Source organism: Haemaphysalis longicornis, unplaced genomic scaffold, assembly GCF_048455015.1.
Source record: "Haemaphysalis longicornis isolate Haplotype H1 unplaced genomic scaffold, Haemaphysalis longicornis Haplotype H1 scaffold_2, whole genome shotgun sequence".
Lineage (NCBI taxonomy): Eukaryota > Metazoa > Arthropoda > Arachnida > Ixodida > Ixodidae > Haemaphysalis > Haemaphysalis longicornis.
In genome coordinates, this window is record NW_027526295.1 from 217397683 (window position 1) to 217416581 (window position 18899).

Consider the following 18899-nt stretch of genomic DNA (forward strand, 5'->3'; position numbering starts at 1 on the left):
GCTCACGGCATTAGGTTTTTACCGATTGAGAGTGACGAAGTACCTTACGATCTCGTTATGGTCCTGGCCCTACATGCAATTTGGAAATCCCGCATGGCCATACGCCATAGGGACGTTGACGCTAAATGGTCAAGACATTACTTCGGTGATTGAATGCGTATGATTATTGAAGTGTGGAGGGCTCAGCCTGAGCCTCCAGAATGGTTGCCTGTGATGGAACTGACCAACCTCAAACAATTTTAATATTTTCCTGCTGGCAAGGTGATGACTAGCAGTTTTATCGTTGAAGTGTTTTGTTTGATGGTGCTTGTTTTGTACTGAAATATTGCAATAAAAAAAAGCTTTTTGGCGCAGTGGGTAGAGCACCATGTACATTGCGTTCCGCCCGCAGGGTCGAGGGATCGAAACCAGGCGCCGGATAGTAGTTTTTTTTATATAGTGTAGGGGGAGGGGTGCGGACTACGACTACGCACGTCAACGCGGGTGACATCGTGAGTTACTGAAATGCTCTGCATTTAAAACCTTTCATCTCTCCAGCAAAGCGCATTGCTGTATACTTTCCCCCCCCTTTTCCTTTCCCCAGTCAACAAAAAAAGTTTTAGATGATTTTTTCAATTTGTTTGTTTCAAGATGGTTGTCTAGAAAACTAAATCACCCTGGGTAAAAAAAGAAGGGGGAACTGTACACGGCTGTAGATAGAGTGTGTGTTTAGTGCTGCGTATTGCCAATGACAAGTTTGCGTAGTCAATGAAACTGTGCCTTAAGAATATCAGTGCTGAAAATGCTCCGGGAAAATTCATTGAAAGCATGAACGTTCTTGTGCATTAAAGAAAAATGTTGTGCCTACCCTCTTAAGCCAGGTGTTTTGAATGAGCTGGCTGGAAACCATCTAAGCGTTCGCGTTCAGTCGCCGGAACGCCAGTTCGTGCCAGGCCTTATGAATTATGCATACGGCGCATAAAAATATCCCTTACTTTCGCCCCAGGGCTTGGTTTGGCCGCAGAATTCTAGTCGATTCTATAACTATATACCTAGTACATTTATATATGAGTACCCAGCGATGCCACTTTTGTAATGACAATAATGTGTATAACACCTATATATATATATATATATATATATATATATATATATATATATATATATATATATATATATATATATATATATATATATATATATATATATATATATATATATATATATATATATATATATATATATATATATATATATATATATTTATATATATATATGAGTACCCAGCGATGCCTGCGTGGGCCACTTTTGTACTGACAATAATGTGTATAACACCTCTGGCAGTTATTTCTTACTTATCATAATTAGCTAGTTCACTGTGAAGTTAAACAGGATTAGGAACTCCCGCCTGGTGTGAAAAATGGGCTCGTTCCTGAGGCGTGTGGCAAAGGGAGACAGCTGGAACTTGGGTTTGATTGGAATGCTCCGAAACAATTTGCACCAAGATGGGGCGCTGAAACGACAACTTACTCATGGGAAGTGTTATATAAGTACTTATGAAGAACACTCATCAGTCACAGTTTCATGATAAATAACAAGGGCTCGTACGGGAGGCGCCTGGTTGCGGAAAGTCCCAACAGATGGCGAGTACTATGCGACCGCAGGGAAATTGAACTTGACAATATTGACATTACGGCAGTATTTGCACGGATTCCCTTTTACTGCGATAAAACTTACGTTATATTATTGTAATTAAGTTACATTATCAGACAGCTGTATCACATCGGAAACTTGTTCGATTAGAGCACCGGGTACGCGGTCAAGGCGCCTGCGCATGCGCATGAATAATCATGTCAGGCCCATATGCGCGCACGTAGGCGCGCCGGTCCGGTCGCCTACTCTGTAGCGGGCCTTAATGCCCGCGCGCACTCCGCTACCATCATGGGGACGAGCACATCAAGGCACCGTACTACTGCGTACTGTATAGCGAGGCCGGTTCTCCGCTGTACACTAACTGTCTATTTGCGGGATGATAATTAAGCTATCATTTCAATATTAGAACGTTACTTTTGTCATGACGTTACGCCATGGTGACTACTCGGCACAACATCAACGTCATATACGAACCCGTCTCTGCTCACGTATTTCAACGTCCTTATATCTCTGCAAGAAGGCATTGCAACTATTTATACTGCGCTCGCTCGCGGGAGTACTGCATACGCTTCTCATGCGGTGCTCGCACAAGTGGATATGTCATAGTTGAGTCGCTCTGCGTTACCACGGCAACGGCGCTCCTCGTTGCTATAGCGACGGCGCTGGTCAGGCCGTCGTCTTCGCGACACAGTCGCGGCCGTTACGACCAGTCAGATGCCTACCAACGAAAGCTGCGTTGTGGAGTGGAGTGGATAAACTTTATTAGGACGAGATTCAAGCGCTGATGGTTGGACGCCCGCCCGGTGGCGACCTCCTCTAGTCCGGGAAGCCCTGGTCTGCGCTGGCTGCCCTAGCCCTCTCCACCAGGCTACGCTGGACTGTAAAAAAAAAATGCTACAAAATGCCCCGCGGGGTCGGTTTCTACAATTAGGAGGAAATATTGTTTCCTTCGTGCCGCCTAGACTGAACATTCATTTTTCAAGGAATGATGAAGGTTAGTTTGAATATGCTGCTTACTGAAGGGCATTTTAGCCCCTGGAAAATGAATTTAAAAACCACCGGCGTAATATAGTTACCGGGCAGTATTGCTTACGCACAACGAAGTTGCATTCACGTGAGCAGGAAGTCGAGCTCCCGAGGCATCCTGCTCAACATCACCTTCCGTGACAAACGATCTTACTCGAGGTCGAGCTCTTTGCCAGTGTTCCCGAGTGTTCGAACAGAAGAAGAGAAAAAATGAAGGAAGCTCACACTAACGCGTAAGACTTAAAGGTAGCGAAGCAGTACGCAACCTTCACAACAATCACCAAGGTTTAAATCCATGATTACAGCCGAAGCTGCTGCAATGACCTTTACTGCGCCATTGTTGCTACAAGTGTGTGAGCATGAAAGAATTCTTTCATTTCTTTGGATGTGATAATCATTGGATATCCCATTGGAGAGGCGTATGCTATGACGTGTCTTTCTCGTTCCGAACAAGTGTTGCCACGATTACGGCGAACGTTGGAGTCACTCGTTCCGAGCAAGTGTTGCTACGATTACGGCGAACGCGGGATTTCTTTTTTTTGGCCAATCATGGCCAATAACCCTTTCTGGGTATGATATTTCGACAAACGTGCGCCGGGTACGCTGGGCGGTCGCCGCGAAGTACGCATACACGAGCACTCGGCATTTTCGTGGTTGTTTTAACGGCCGGGCAGTCGCCGCAATCTTGGCCAATCTCCCTTACTGGGTATGCTTGGCTTGAAAAACGTGTGGAGGACTCTGGCCGGTCGCTGCAAGGCCCGCGTTCACGTGCTCGCGCTGGGCAATTTGTTGGTATTTTTAACTGCAGACAAAAAATTACGATTTGCTAAACAGCTTAGGTGTTTAAAAAAATCAGAATCGTGGCGCCTGCAGTCTGTAATAAGTACTCTAAAAAACCATAACACAAAGAATGCATGTCGTAGAATGAAGAACTGGCAAACGGTAAATGGCTGCTTACATAAATTATATCTAGAGCCACCGCTGAATCGGCGGTAACCCCTAGTTTATGGTTTTCGTCCTTTTTTTTCATGCTCTGTGAGCCTGGCTAATAGTGAGGAACAGCTTCGTAGGAATACTTTATTACGCTTTCTGAAACTTTACTTATAGCATCGTACTTCCTTCAATTCTTGCCCAATTATATGGCACGCCATGAGTATAAGTTTTTCATGTCAACTTCCAAATTTTCCTCGTTTTATGGGGGGGGGGGGGGGGGGGGGGAATGCAAGTTTAGCAGGGGCAACATCAAGCCAAGCATGAAGCATGCATGCTGTCTTCACTGAGCCTTGTGATGGATGGAAGGCATCTCCAAACGCGTTAAATGTTCGCCAAACTTCTAAACATGTTTTGTGCGTTTTGTGTTGCCTATTTTATTCACCGGTTCTCGTGGCTGGGCTAAGAAACCTGCATACGTATCTTATCTTGCGTGCACGGCGCTGTGCAGGTAGGCTTGCGCCTCCTTAAATCCTGCAGCCAAGGAATAGTGCTCAAAGGCTTAAACGACGAAAACGTTGGCGTGCGTGTATTAAGCGCACTGCGGTATATGCACCGTGTACATACGACGTAAACACTCCCGCAGTGCCTGAAATGTCCTCGCTGTAAACTCGCGCAAATCCTCTTTTTATGACCTCGAGGAACGTCACAGAGACGGGGATAGGGATTTCGTCGCGATGGCCTGCGGCGGAACGTGGCGTTGAACCCGCAACTGCTCGTAAACAGGAACGTCAAAATGACGACGACGAAAAATGGGAAAAGTAAAGCGTTGCATATTTTGCTTTTGCTTTCATTTTCCAGACTTGCGGGCGATTCGTCTAGAGTGACGTTGTCTGCTTTGTTCCTTAAATGCTTTGTTGCGGCATCGCACACGTCACGAGAACCGTTCGCGCAAATCTTTAGCATCCAGAGGTTCCAGAAAGATGCCGGGGAGATGAAGCCTTATAAGAACGGCACTAAACTGGACATCTTTAGTTACAACAGCGGAAAGTTGGTTTAACGGTGGAGCCATTTAAACTGAAGCTTGGTCCGGTGGCGTTAGCAAAAAAATAATACCAAGAAAAAACTGAGCCCCGTGTAAGGGTGCACTACCGCAGATAGGGTGCTATAACAGTGAAGCCGGCGTTCGCGGATGCTCGAGCGTGAGCACAAGAGGCATGTGCGTATGCGCATCCCTTACTATACTATTTTAAAGGTGATAGACTTTCTTGGGCTACTAACACGCAAACAAAAATGACACAGCTTGCACTAGCGGTGCGAGGCTGGAGAAACAGTGGAGCCGGGGGTCGACCTAGCTCCTTCCCCCTTAGGATCCACTGTCAGTGCGGGGCACCGACCGGTGCGGCCTTGCAAAATCCGGCTGAAAATCGCCTCACCCCTCAACAGCCTAGCAAGAACATCGCAAAACTTAGCTAATCCTAGCAAAACATAGCAAAACTTAGCAAGAAGCTAGGTCGACCTCCAGCTCCGCTGTTTCTCCAGCATTACAAGCTGCGCCAATTTTTTATTAACATTGGGTTTTCTTAATTTAGCCTCCGCTAACCACGTTGAAGTTCTCCGAGATCCTAATCATAAGCAGTTACCTGGAGAGTCAACTGATAAGCAGGAGGAGCCGACCGGCATAGATTCAAAGACTGCCAGTGAAGCCTTGGAGGAAGACCATGCTTCCTTACCACCGCCGGCCAGCAATGATGAGAGGAGCGACTTGTCTCCGGGTGATGTTGGGGGCGATGCCTCCGTTACTTGCACCGTGGAGGTAGCATCATCATCTTGGGCGGATGCTGTGGCTCTGCCTGACGATGTTTCGGGTGGCAGCAGCGGACTGATAAAGAGGCCTGCTCCTGTAGATAGCGATAGGTCATCCATAACCGGCGAAAAGCAGGCGTCCACCGTACTGGACTCCTCCGATCCTGCTGTTCTGGCGAGTGATCTGGCTAGTGGTCTTGTGTCACTGGCTGGTTTCTGGAAACCATGAAAGTCGCTGTCATTCAAGGCCATCCGCAAGGGTGGTTTATCTGAAGGAGACAAGGACGCGTAGGATGTTCTTACAGAATGGCGTCACGGCACTGCACGCTGCCACACTTAATGTGAGATGCCTGAGGAACATGAAATGACAGTACCAGCTTTTGCGCCTCCTTAAACGGATGGGCGTAAGCATTGTGGCCATTCAGGATACAAAGCTCTGCGGGGATAAGGACATATCGGCTGCATTAGAGATATTTTTAGAGCAGTATAGTGTTTGTGTTAGCCATTCCGCAGGCTTGTTTGGGGGGTGCTTCGTCTTCATCAGCAAGAGCATAGGGTTTTCCGGTCTCTTGTGAAGTACCGATACTTCAGGGCGTTTTATTTGTTGTGACCTTGTCATTGCAGGTGTTGAGTGGCGTGTTATTTGCCTCTACGCACCTGTGAACTGTCGTGAGCGTACCTCGTTTTTTTCTGTCGATTAGGCATTCTCTACGCACGCAAAGAAAATTCCTCCTCATGGGGGATTTCAATTGTGTATGTAGCGTGCAGGATCGTTCTAGGTCTGGCGTGCATTATGACCGCAGCGCAGCCACCCGGGCTGATCTAGTGCACCAGCATGGTATTGTTGATGTTGGAGAGAGCAAAGGTAGTTCCGTGCACTTCACTCACTTTCAGTGTACAGTTCTCAAAAGTGTTAATAACAACAAAGAAACGGGTGCCAGCCCATGCACAGAGCGGCATCCACCGGTGCACGTTCGGCGGCTTATAATCGACGCTCGCGAGGCTGACGTTCTGCACTCGGCTGCTCCGGTACATGCGCACTACCTCGCTGATAACCCGGGCACTATCGTGAGCAGCCGCTCTGTGCGTAGGCTGGCACCCGCTTTTTTGTTGCTGTTGTTAGCACTTTTAAGGACTGTACATAGCTCTAACGCACGCCTGGATAGAATTTACATTTCTGCAGAAGAAAGTTCTGGCTTTCCGACTATAATGTGCGCCCAATTTTTTTCACCGACCCCTGTATGGTGTCTGTTTACTTCGGTAGATCAAGGCCGCGTAGTGTGCTGTCTCAATGGGATCTATGGAAGCTCAATGTCTCCTTACTGGTTGATGAAATCTTTTGCAGAAGTATTTCGTATTGTTTACACAGCTGACCTTTCATTATATCAACAATGCTACCTTTTTAAGCAAGAGGTGAGGAACTCTGCTTTATAAGAGTCAGCTCGTCTTGCGTTTCTAAAACGCTTTCATGTGCGTAAAGTTCCCCGTACATTGGTGGAACTTCATGAATTGGAGGCAGTAATGCCGGGATCAAGTATAAATGAAATTGGCATAACTAAAGGACAATTTCAGCAATATGTTACTGAAAAATACCACGGTGCTTTAATTCGGTCGAGTACGCGACGGTTTTTTGACAGTTATCCCCCTGGCCGTTCGCTGTGTGATGAACGCCAATCGGCTTTTGCAAAGGAGATAATCAAGATTCATTATAATGGTACTAAATATACCGAAGCAACTGATAAAGCCGGTGCATTTCATGCTCATTACAAGAGGGTGTTTGGTGGGTCCAATGTCGTGAGTCAAGAGCTTGGCTTTCATTCTCTCATTGGCTTACTTCCAAGGCTTGCGGATGATGAGTGTGCTGGGGTGTCCGGCCCTATTATACTGGAAGAGGTTGAGCTTGCTATCTCTCCGCCTAAGACAAACAAGACCACTGGGCCTGATGGACTGAGCGGAGAATTCCATCAGAAGTATTCTGATATCCTTGCTCCACTCCTCTGTGACATATTCATTGACGCATGTGATCATGGTGTTTTGCCACCAACTTTTACTTAGGGCACACAGTGTTAATACTCAAAAGTGCGGATTAACAAGCTGAGATCTGTAGAGGGCTATCGACCAATCTGCCTTTGCAATGTTGACTATAACACATTTGCAAAAGTTTTATCTGACCGTCTTCAAAATGTAATTTTTAGTTTAGTTGGGTCTCACCAAACATGTGGTATTCGGAACAGAAGTATTCAAACGAATATACATATTGCTCGTTCTATGGAGTACGTGTCTGATTCGGTTGAACAGGTGGCCCTTATGACCTTGCAAAAGCATTTGACCGGGTGTCTCACGAATTTTTATTCCCACTTTTGGAAGCGGCTAATGTAGGTGATGTGCTGTATCGAGGCATCCAGCTTTGCTACACATATTGTACTTCACAACTTGTCGTCAATCGCGTTCTCTCGAAGCCGGTTCATATCAGGTCGTCTGTTAGACAGGGCTGCCCACTATCGCCTGTATTGTTTGCACTGTACATAGAGCCTCTTTGCCTTATAGCATACAACAGAGCCAAAGGGTACGTGGTTTTTTGTTGGCGTCATGGGAAGTTAAAGTTCTTGCGTATGCCGATGACATCGCCCATTTTTGTGCCGACAAGCGCAGTGTTCAAGAAGCCCTTATATTGACTAAAGAGTTTTGGGTCGTGTCTGCAGCGACCATGAATATATAGAAAAATAATGTGTTTTGGTTTGGCCAATGCGGAACAGAACCTTCCAAATTTGCGGGTATTAGTTGAGACAATCGCCGCTTGAATACCTTGGCGTACCTTTGCACCGAATAAGGAACTCAAGGCCACACTGGTCTTCAGCACTCACGCATGTCAAGCGAGCCTCGCAGGCATGGATGGTACGGGAACTTTCTGTATTTTCCCGTGCGCAACTCTGCAATATCATCTTGGTAGCAAAGCTTGTTTATGTTCTTCAGGTACTGCACTGTGCGAGGGCGAAAGTCCAGGCTCTATACAGAGTATTTGCTACCTTTGTGTGATGATCTAAATGGGAGCCAATGCGCAAGGATAATTTGTTTCTTCCTTTAGAGTCTGGTGGGGTTGGATTAATGCATTTCTTTGTGCACCAACTTGTGTCTCGGTTCTTCTTCTACAAGTTGGCGGATCATCCACTTTTACTTACTATACTTCAAGAGCGCATGAGTTACCATTTACCTTTTCTCTTTGTTTCTACAGGTGAGTTTAACAGGAAGCCGCCATGGGGTTTTCTAAAAGAAGTTGTGGATACTTTTCATTTCTTTACTGCGCGGTTTTCTCTTGAGTACCTGTTTAGCCTTTCAAGGAAGGCTATGACGAACATTTTAAATTCACAATCTTTTCCCCGTGCCTCTTTATCGTCAGCCATACTTGTGGGACCATAAGAACAATGTTTTAGACCGTGTCAAGCGTATGTGCGCGACGCCAAATGCCAAAACGTTTTTCTTTAAGCTTCATTCGCGAACGCTTCCAGTTAAAATATGGCTGCGCGAAAAAGGGATCTCGATCCCTTGGTCAGACAATTGCCGCTTGTGCAACCAACCAGAGACTATTGGCCATTGTTTTGTGCTATGTCGTGACGCGGTGATTTTCTGAGACGTTTTGCAACGGACACTTTTTTAAAAAGGACATTGACATCAATCCGTACACCATTCGCCTCTTGCCATTTGAAGATGTTAACCGGGTTCCATCTGACGTTTTTGTTCTGTCAGTATTGTTTAGCTTGCGGAAGTGCCGCATGACTGATCGGCATGCGGAACCCCCTAGGCCAGCCAAGTGCATTTTTCGGGAACAGGCGGCATTCGTGCGGAGCGTATATGCGGCGCAGAGTGCTCCACCGGTGTGGATGCCTCTTTTCGATGCGTGCGTTTGCTTGCCCGAGTTTTGAAATGGTGCCGACCTTTCTTAGACTGACACGCTTACCCTTTGCTGTATTTTAGTGTTTATATTGTTTGTAATTGTCTTGTCTGAGTTTTTCTAAAATTTCCATGCACAAAAGAAAAAAAGTCGGAATGGTGCAATCGGTTATACGTCGGCTCCATAACGCGAGGGAACCAGGTTTGGTGCCAATCTCGGGAAGAGTTTTTTTTTCTTGAGGTGCCTGATGTGCCTTCGTTTATCACCACCATCTTTTTGTGAAGCCGATTGTGCAAAGTTGGTTTTGCTGCAGTGCGTTTAACTCGGACGGACGACGCCATCAGTGTGGCACAGAAAGCTTCGCTTTAAAAACGATCCACGATAACACTAAATGCAACGCAGTTCTGGACTTGCTAAGCAGTGGAGAGAGTACGGCATTTCACTTCAGTTGGCCGCATCCTCACGTGCGTCGATAGCGTGTCCATGTCGCTCCGGCAAGTGATCGGGCGAGAACCGATTGAGGAGAGAAAGCAGCGCGTGTAGCGCTCTTCTCTCCTTCTCCCGTTGAACGTCTGAAATTCCATTTCCAGTTGTCCCTTCTCCTTCTTCTTCTCCCTTTCGGCCACGATTCGCCGAATGGGCGCGGTATCCTTTTCTTTTCGTCAACTCAGCGTGCGAGCGCGTTCGCGCGCGCAGGCGTAAAGAGCGGGTGCGGGCTTCGCCGCGTCCCTTTGTACCATCTCCGCGAAATCGAAACGCAATAGGCAAAATAAATCATGCGGGGCCATTTCTTACTCCGCCCCCTTCCACTGCCGAAAAAAAACCAAGCGCCGCAGTTCTCGGCCACGGTGTATTATATACGGGAGAGCTTGAGGAGAAAAATAGGTGAGCGCACCGCTTCTTCGCGAGGCGTCGCCGCTATTTATGCAATCGCGTGCCTGCGCCTATAGTAGTGTCCGGGCGACCTTGTTTTGGGCTCGCGTATGCGAAGGCCGTGCTGCTTTCGGCAGTGAGCGCCGCACAATCGCGAGTTGGTGCCTGTGCCATCTGGGACTGTCATTCTTCAATTTCTATTTTCATGTTTCTTCGTTATTTCAATTCTCTGTGCACGACGAGGTTTATATCTTCGTTATTTATACATTTGTCTGTACTCTTTTTGTTGATGTGTAGAGTGTGACGCACGGCAGCGGTACGGAATAATACATACTACTGATTTTATGGCGTCGTAAATAATAAAAAAAAACTGGAATTTTTCGCGTGCGTGCGTGCCGGCGTGGAGGCGGTTTTGTACGGCGATAACAACGAAACTGCGCGGCACTGAAGAGCGGCGTAAAAATGCCTGCATTATACGTCCGTTTTTTACAAACACGTTCGAAGCACCCACAGGCACGTGGGGGTGTTTGCCTGTGTTTCCGTTTTGTGCTACTCCCTGCGGGAACACGCGTAAACTGAGCTGTTTTTTGGCATTGGGTACACGGGGCCTTGTGCAGCTGTCGTACATCATACGGTGGGGCCTTGTTTCTAGGAGATTTTGAATCGTGTTTGATAAACTGTTTTTATGTGTTTTCCGTGTGTTTTTACTTCGGCCTTCGCGATGCATTCCATAAATGATTTTTTTTCGTTGATATCAATACAACCTCTATTTTAAATTAAAAGAACGTTATTGTATGCCTAATGTCTTTTTTCGCTAAACAGTGTCGACGTGCATGAGCTGTGCTACTCTGCTATAATTTGTGAAGGAGCTGCCTATGTATACTTTGTGTGCACGTTTTTTGTTGTGGCAGAATTGATCTTTGAAAAAAAAAAACAGGACGGTATAAGGTCCCATGGGTAGCTGAAAACGGCTTTAAAAAAAGCGACACCGAAAAAGTCGGAGCCTAAAAATTCTGTCGAGGTCCAGCAAGACACACTTCGCATATGAAAAAAAAAAAAAAAAGGCGAATCAGTGGCTGCTGAACGCGTGACGTGCACTTCCCCAACGGCGCTTCATATCTGAGTCATCCTGACAGCTTCACACCGTCACGCATTCGTGCCAATTTCCGAAGGCACCGAGACGCATTTTAAAGCAAAGCTTTACTGATTTGGTCGAACGGTTTCGCCGTCGCAGTAAATTTGACCTTTGTTTGACCGCAGCTGCGCCGTATCTTTGGCCACACATCACGTAACTCGCCGGGCCGAGCTCCGCCGACCATGAGTTTCATACAATAACAACTAGAGTTTTAGCCTTGCTAACAACTAGAGAGGAATCTGGCGCTGCGATCGTCCGCCGCAATGGGCGTGATGGGTAGTTCTGGATTCGAATTGGCGCTAGATGGATTGCGGAAGTTACTACGGATTCGATTTTGCAGACAGTTTCATTTTCGTTTTGGACTTGCATGAACGTATTTGCCTATGTTGGAAGAAGCGTTCAAAAATACGTTTCTCCTTAAACAGAATGCCGCACGCACACTGACACCGCCCTGAGTGGAAATGTTTTGTAACTATAGTTGCGAATCGGGTGGGTTACGAATTCATTTCAGGCACAGCGAGCACGAAAACACAAATGACGGCGCTGTATGCGGTGAAGTAGTAGCAGTAGTAGCGTAGTAGTGCCCGTATGCAGTTATTACCCTAGAAACAGGACAAGAGAGAAAAGCGACGGTAGCATAGAAGATTGGTTAAATTGTGACTAATGTGTGGGGACCTCCCGCGGGAAAGGCAGTGAGAGCGAGGGATAAAAACGCCGTTTGAATCATAACAAAATAAGCGGGATGAACCAAATTGAAGTGGTCAGTGATGAAACGTACGAGTGATACCTCTGTTCAGCAATTTTGAGCGTGAGTTCGAGGTCGCGGGTTCGATTCCCGGCCGCGGCGGCCGCATTTCTGATGGAGGCGAAAAGCAAAAACGCCCGTGTGTACGAGATTTCGGCGCACGTTAAAGATCCCAAGGTGGTCAAAATTAATCCGGAGCCCTCCACTACGGCGCGCCTCATCGCCTGCGTTGCGTCGACGCGTTAAACCCTACAATCAATCAATCAATCAATTTTGAACGTAACTTCAAATAACACAGTCTTTATGCAACGTGGATCCTAACGACCCCACATCCAACTGAATCATGTTTCCCTCATGGTGAGGTGTAATCAAACGTGATTATATGTGACGATGGCTGACTGAATCACGTTGACCATGGTTTTGGGCTCAGATTAAAGTGTTCCCCAGGCTGGAAATCTTAAAACATTTCTCGCACGTCGGATGCATTTGCAATCCCCCCCAATCTTTTGCCTGTTCAAAAACCCAACCGCTCATGAACCTAGTAAAGCCACAACAGAAACGTGATATTTCGCGCAGAGCGAGGGGTTGATTTGAATACAAACAGCTTCTAGAGGTTTTGGAGAAATATAAAAACTTCTTGTGTAATTCGTAGTTCAAAGTTACTGCCCGCACATTCTAAAGGGATAGTTTCGATGGCTCTGGGACCAAGTAAAGCAGCGCTCTTATCTCCAAACTATGCACACAGGAAGCAGTCGCCCTTAATATTAGCTGTGCGATACCGCTGCGCCAGGCTGAATAAATACAGAGTAATCATTCTTGAAAGAACCGCGATTAGCTGGAGAGGCGCAGCTAATACTGGGCACTGTACCTGTTTCAAACTTCTACGTCATAACCATCATTTACTGCACAGTGGACATAGAGCTGATAGAATTCGTTTTACTTTATGAGCCATAGCTTTCACTCCGAGCTTTGCAGTGCTTGCGAGCTGTCCCGGCGCTGGAATACGTCGAACGCACTTCGACAGCGAGGTCTCCGTGACGCGGACGTTGTTTGTTGTTCCTTGGGGCGGGCACGTGGGACCTGTCGACGTCACCGAGCACGCGTCCGCTTCCAGCACGTAGACAATGCACAATGGCTGTCGCTGGGGTCGCAGTAGCGGTGAGCCCCTTGTTCTTGGTCCCCGTCCAGCCGCTCTGTCGGCGAACGCGGCTCGTATCGGTGTTCGAATGCACGCCCAGTATCTTATTTCATGTTTTTCTGTTTTGGGGGTATTGAACAAAAGCAGGCTTCCCTTGTATTCATTCTTGCTTTTCTCAGGGGCGAAGCACCTTAGGGGCTCGGGCTGTCGGCGTCTCCTGTCGCTGTCGTCTCCTGTAGTCACGGTGCTAAAACACCCGGACACTCGTTTTCCAACGCCTCGCGCTAGAACGTTGCGCATACTAAAAGAAAAATGTATAATCGATAAAACCGGTTCAAAATAAACTAACATAATTGAAAGATTTGTGCAGCGCTCCCTGTCCGCTTAAACAATCGCCAAGCGCAAGCAGGAGCTGTTTGTAGACGGATTATTATTTGTGTTGCACTCAAGTACCCACCTGCTCTCGACGCTAGGCCTGATCAGGTCGGGTGGTCGGTCGAAGCAAGAAAAGGCATGCTTACCTTGTGCCGAGGCCTCGTTTATCCCCGATTACGAGCTCCCAGGGCGAGGCGCGGGCATTGCCCTGCGTTCCCGTTGACCTCTGCCACTACCCCAAACTGGGGCAGATGGTGCATGGAAATTCCATAAATCCGGTTCAACACAAGAGAGGGCGCCACCGCCTCAGCAAACACGCGATTGCTCCTCCCACCGGCGCTTCTCTGACGCCCAATAAACGCGCGCCGTGTGGCAAGACAGAGGCTTATAATCTTTGAATACACTTATACACTGCATGCTTCGCCCCTCCCCATGTTTCGCGTTAGAGGTGGACCTTTTTTTTAGTCACTGGCCTTGGGAATGCAGATATGATGGTAACGAAAGTAACGATATATTGTTCCCATCTTTCACTGGCGTGAGTGGCTCCAATACTACAGGGCGGAGAGGAGGATGTGGGGCGGGGGTAGTGCAATCAAGAGAAAAACTGGAGGTGGAGGGGGCGCTAGATGTTTTGCGTTCAAAAGTAGAGCAAACGGAACAGACATTAAACGCTGCGCTTGGGAGGCACTGTTGAATTGAAGGAACATTACCTTTCCTTCTAAGATAACCTTAAAATTGAAGGAAATAACTCCACGGCACAATGCAAGGTACACAAAAAAAATCTTCCTCTCTAAATCGATTGCCGTATGGAAGTCGTGGCAAAGGGTGGAAGGAAAAACCGCAGATAATAAAAAGCAAGAAGGAAGGGTGAATTGACAGAGAAAAAATTGCGTGAGCACGCTTGAGAGCGAATACCAGGATACCACAAGTTAGAGACGCGGCAAGTTCAAAGTCGTCGTCACCGTCATCATCATCGTCATCATCATTAGCACATTCATTTCCATCCGTTGGAAGCCCGCTGGAAGACTGCGTTCTCTCCCGCAGACCTCCACGCGCTCATAGATCCTGCGCCGTTCGAATGCGTTATTTGTGGACGAATTTTTCTACATCATCACTACTGTTCTCCTTCCGACTGCTTAACTCCCCACCTCTGTGTGGAAACCACGACCAACTGGTGGAAACATATTCACTCGTGTCGTCCATTTTCTGTCCGTCCTTCGCATTGCAAGCCTGCCAAACTGTGCAGTTTTTTTTCCTTTTGCTTTGAGTTGAGCAGAGTAATAGAGATCGATAATGCCCCCCGCTTTATACAATGACCGAACAGTTTACAATTGATGGACCACTGCCCCCTCCGACCACCTTCACCCACTCGGCCTGTGCCCCCCCCCCTTTCTTTAATAACGGTACTACAACAGCAACAATTCAGCCAGGACGTCGTCCAGTCTAGTTTTGCTCTCCAGCTCGTGAAGTTCTCATTGCGTTGGTATCAAGCTCTTTCTTTGCTACGCGTCTCGGGCTATCTTTTGTTTTTGCTTCAAGGTGCTTCGTTACAGGGCGGAAAGTTTTTGAGCGGTGTAACCATGCATTGGTTGCAGTCCTTCCTCTCCAGACAGACGGGGACACAATTGCGATATTCATTATATTGTGCTCCTTCCCGAATGCATCACAACCTGTTCCTGTTCTTGGTCTTAAGATTTAGGTCATCACAGAATAATAACAGATAAGAGATTGGCGACCTTTCGCTGCGCTTGGCTCCAGAAAAAAAAAAAAGGTACATTCAAACGCATTTCATGGTATTTCGATCGTTACCGTCGTCACTGCCCTCTTATAACTAACGTCGAGGAGGGAAAGAAGAAGGCATTGCTACTGCTACTGCTCCTTATCGGGAGGCAATACCGGCTGAGTAGGCAGCAGGGTAGAATTGTCCGTTGGGGACAATTGCCCCTGGTGGGGACTATTGTCCCTCCTGGGGAGCGAGACTACAGTGCCCTTCCTCGTCGAGTATCGGCTTATGCGGTCCTGAAGGTTCGCTCATGGATTGTACGCTTGGCGCAACAAATGTTCTCATCGTTCAACTCATCGATGTAACTCCTTACGGCAGGTCTTACTGCACAAGCATACAGCTTCGGCGCCTGATGCCCGATTGCTTTTTAAACAGCTAAGCTGTTTAGAAAATCGTATTTTTTTGTGTCTGCAGTTAAAAGTGCCAAGAAATTGTGAGCGTGCGCACGTGAGCGCGGTCGTCGCGGCCACCGCCCGGCAGTTAACAAAACTAATGAAATGCCTAGCACTTGTGTGTGCGTGGCTCACGACGACCGCCCAGAGTCGCTGCGCACGTTTGTCAAGCCGAGTATTTTCACTTCGGGAGATTGGCCAAGATTGACAAAAAACAAAAAAAACAAAAACAAAAACAACTCCAGCGTTCACCGTAATCGTGGCAACACTTGCTCGGAAGGCGAAAGACGCGTCATAGCGTACGTCCCTCCAAGGGGATGTCCAATGATTAAGCTCACACTTATATCAACACTGATAGAGTAAAGGTCGTTGCGGCAATGCAGAAGAAGCAAATCGGCTGCAATCGAGGATTTGATGGTCGTGATCGTCATGATGGTCGTGAAGGTAGCGTACAGCTTCGCTACGTTCAAGTTTTACGCGTTAGTGTGGGCTTCCTTCACTTTCTTTTGTAAAGTGCGTAAATCTGTAAAATAGAAAAAAAAAGACGAAATCAAAATGCAGGCGGAGTTTAAGGCCTGGGGCATATGGCGGTTTCGGGTGCATAATAAATACTTGTTAGTGGGAAGGCCGGCGCTTTTTACCCAAAATGAACTCTCACTTGCATAGCTTTTCTCACGGGCGGTGTGGCTAATTGCTACCACAGAGGAGGAGGAATCAACTTTTACTGAGCCCAAGAAATCGGTGGTGCGCGCTGGCACCAGACGGGGTGGTTCCCTAGTTACGGGACCCATATGTTCCCAGCAGCTCCTGGCCCCTGTCTGTCAGTGCGAGCTGAGTCGGCAGAGCGGGGCTGGTCAACAAGGTCTCCCATCGCTCAAGGGGTTGGGGATTGGGGGTGTTGTGGGGAAGGGAAGGAGGGGGGGTCTTGAGTTCTGTACACTCTGTCAAGATGTGTGGCAGGGTGCCCCTCTCTCTTTTGCAAAACGGACAGAGCGTATCGTGTTCCGCCGGGTACATGAGGTTCATCAGTACGGGATGCGCAAGCGATCCCGCCTGCGCTCCACAGAGATCTGCCACCACTACGCCCGGTGACATGAATTTGGGTTTTGTTTCCTTAAAATGCATTTTGCGATATAAAAGTCAGGCGCTTCCCAGAAATTGTTATTTTAGCTTACGTAATGCCGTTATACGACATACTAATCCACCTGGCGGCCGGCTTTGCGCCATGGGATGAAAGCACGCGTGAAATATCTTTTTAATTGCAATGAGCACAAACTTTGTGAACCTCCATGGGTTGTTGAATAAACATTTTGTTAGGCTTAGGGAGGTAAGTTTAGTAACTGTGCATTGTTCTTGTGTCAAAGCAAGTGTTACAGAATTACGGGACTGGCGAAGCTTGGTTCGTGCTAAAATCTGCATCGACCCAACAAAATCATGCAACCCTCCGTCAAACAACGACGATGGTTGAACTCGAAGCTTTCTCGTGACGGCTTTTTTGGTCGTCGTACGAGTTTTCCAAGCCGCTTCGACCAAGGAATGTCGATCCCTTGGTCAGACAATTGCCGCTTGTGCAATCAACCAGATTCTATTGACCACTGTTTTGTGCTGTGCCTGCCGTGACGCGGTGTTTTTCTGGGGCGTTTTTCAACGAACACTGAAAAAGGACATTGACATCACCCCGTATACCATTCGCTTCTTGCCATTTGAAGAGGTTAATCGGGTGCCATATGGCATTTTCGTTCTCCTAGGATTGTTTAGCTTGTGAAAGTGTCGCATGACTAATCGGCATGCGGAACACCCTAGGCCGACCAAGCGCATTTTTCGGGTTGGTTCGGAGCGTGTATACTGCACTGAGTGATCCGCCGGAGTGGCTGCCTCTTTTGGATGCGTGTGTTTGCTTGACTGAGTTTTGAAATGGTGCCGATCTTCGTTACACTGACGTCCTTACTCTTTACTGTCTGTTAGTGTTTGTGTTGTGTGTTAATTGTCTTGTCTGAGTTTTCTAAAAATTTCATGCATTAAAGAAAAAAAAAAATGTCGAAATGGGGCAATCGGATAGATGCTGGCTTCATAACACTATGGACTTAGGTTCGATTCCAGCCACGGAAAGCGTTTCTTCTTCTATTATTGCAGTTCACCATGCATGATCATTCATCATCATTCGAAGAGAAAGTTGGCATTCCTGCCGGGCATTTTTGCGTTACAGAGGCCATCAGTGAGAACACTAAAGATTCGCTTTAAAAAGGATGCAGTTTTGAGAGAAACTTTCAGCCACTGAACTAGATATTAGGGACGACAAAGGAAACAAAGGCGACTCCCAGCACTTTTTCTACGGCTTCTTATGGCGTCATAGGTGCTGGTCTATTCGATTTGATGCCCTGCAAATAAACCTGCCTGTGGATTTAGCTGGGCCCCTAATTTCATTCGGTCGTATTACCGGAGTGCTAACGTGCAGTTCACACGCTTCTAACTCTGTTTTTATTGCTTCCGATATTGCGTTGCTGCTGGCGTAACGTAATGTGCAGTTTGAGATCGGTAAAATATTTCTCATATTCATTTTTTTTGGCTGAAAAAGAAACAACGTCTTGTGGGACTAAAATTGAGTTGATTACACCAGAAAAGGTTAGTTCTTACAAATTAAACGAAGCTGTATTTTCTGCTGTTCATGGGCCCTCTTAAGTCTGCGGGTCGCGGCGGCGGCAATTCCATTTGAATGCAGACGAATTGCAAAACCACACGCGCGCTCCGTGGGTGTTAGTGCGCTGCCCAAATCGATTCAGAGCTGGCAAAACACATCGTCTTGGAAACATCCCCGCTGATCGGTGCGTTCTTATTTGTTCCCCTAGCGGGGCTACGCTGCGCGCGTGTAAGAAGCTCGAGAAATCGGGCCGCGCGCATTGCTCCGAAGGAGAGAATGCAAGGGAGACTATGATGTGCATAAATAAGCACCGAGGGACTCTTCGCGTGGTGGTAATCTGATTTTCGAGAGAAGCCTTAAGAAAATGTAAGCTGCCCGACGTCGTCTTGCGTTTGGTTATTTTTTTATTCGTTAACGCATCGGAGTATGCTAATCGCCTCCCTTTTCCCGCCAGAAAGAGGGAATTATACAAATAAAGAAGAGGAAGAAAATAAAAAGCGGGGGAGGTGGTGCCGTATGCGATCATTGATTCTGGAG

General features: G+C 47.2%; 2 protein-coding genes across 5 annotated transcripts in view; both read left to right on the plus strand.

The window, feature by feature from the left end:
* The window catches only part of LOC144169901 (high affinity cAMP-specific and IBMX-insensitive 3',5'-cyclic phosphodiesterase 8B-like), a 369064-nt gene that overhangs the window by 146913 nt on the left and 203252 nt on the right, over positions 1 to 18899 (plus strand). The window lies entirely within an intron of this gene.
* LOC144167631 (uncharacterized) lies at positions 8510 to 9314 on the plus strand. Its single transcript, XM_077696826.1, is given in 2 exon segments — positions 8510 to 9043; positions 9045 to 9314. Coding segments are annotated over 2 exon segments (474 nt in total). The 5' UTR covers positions 8510 to 8839.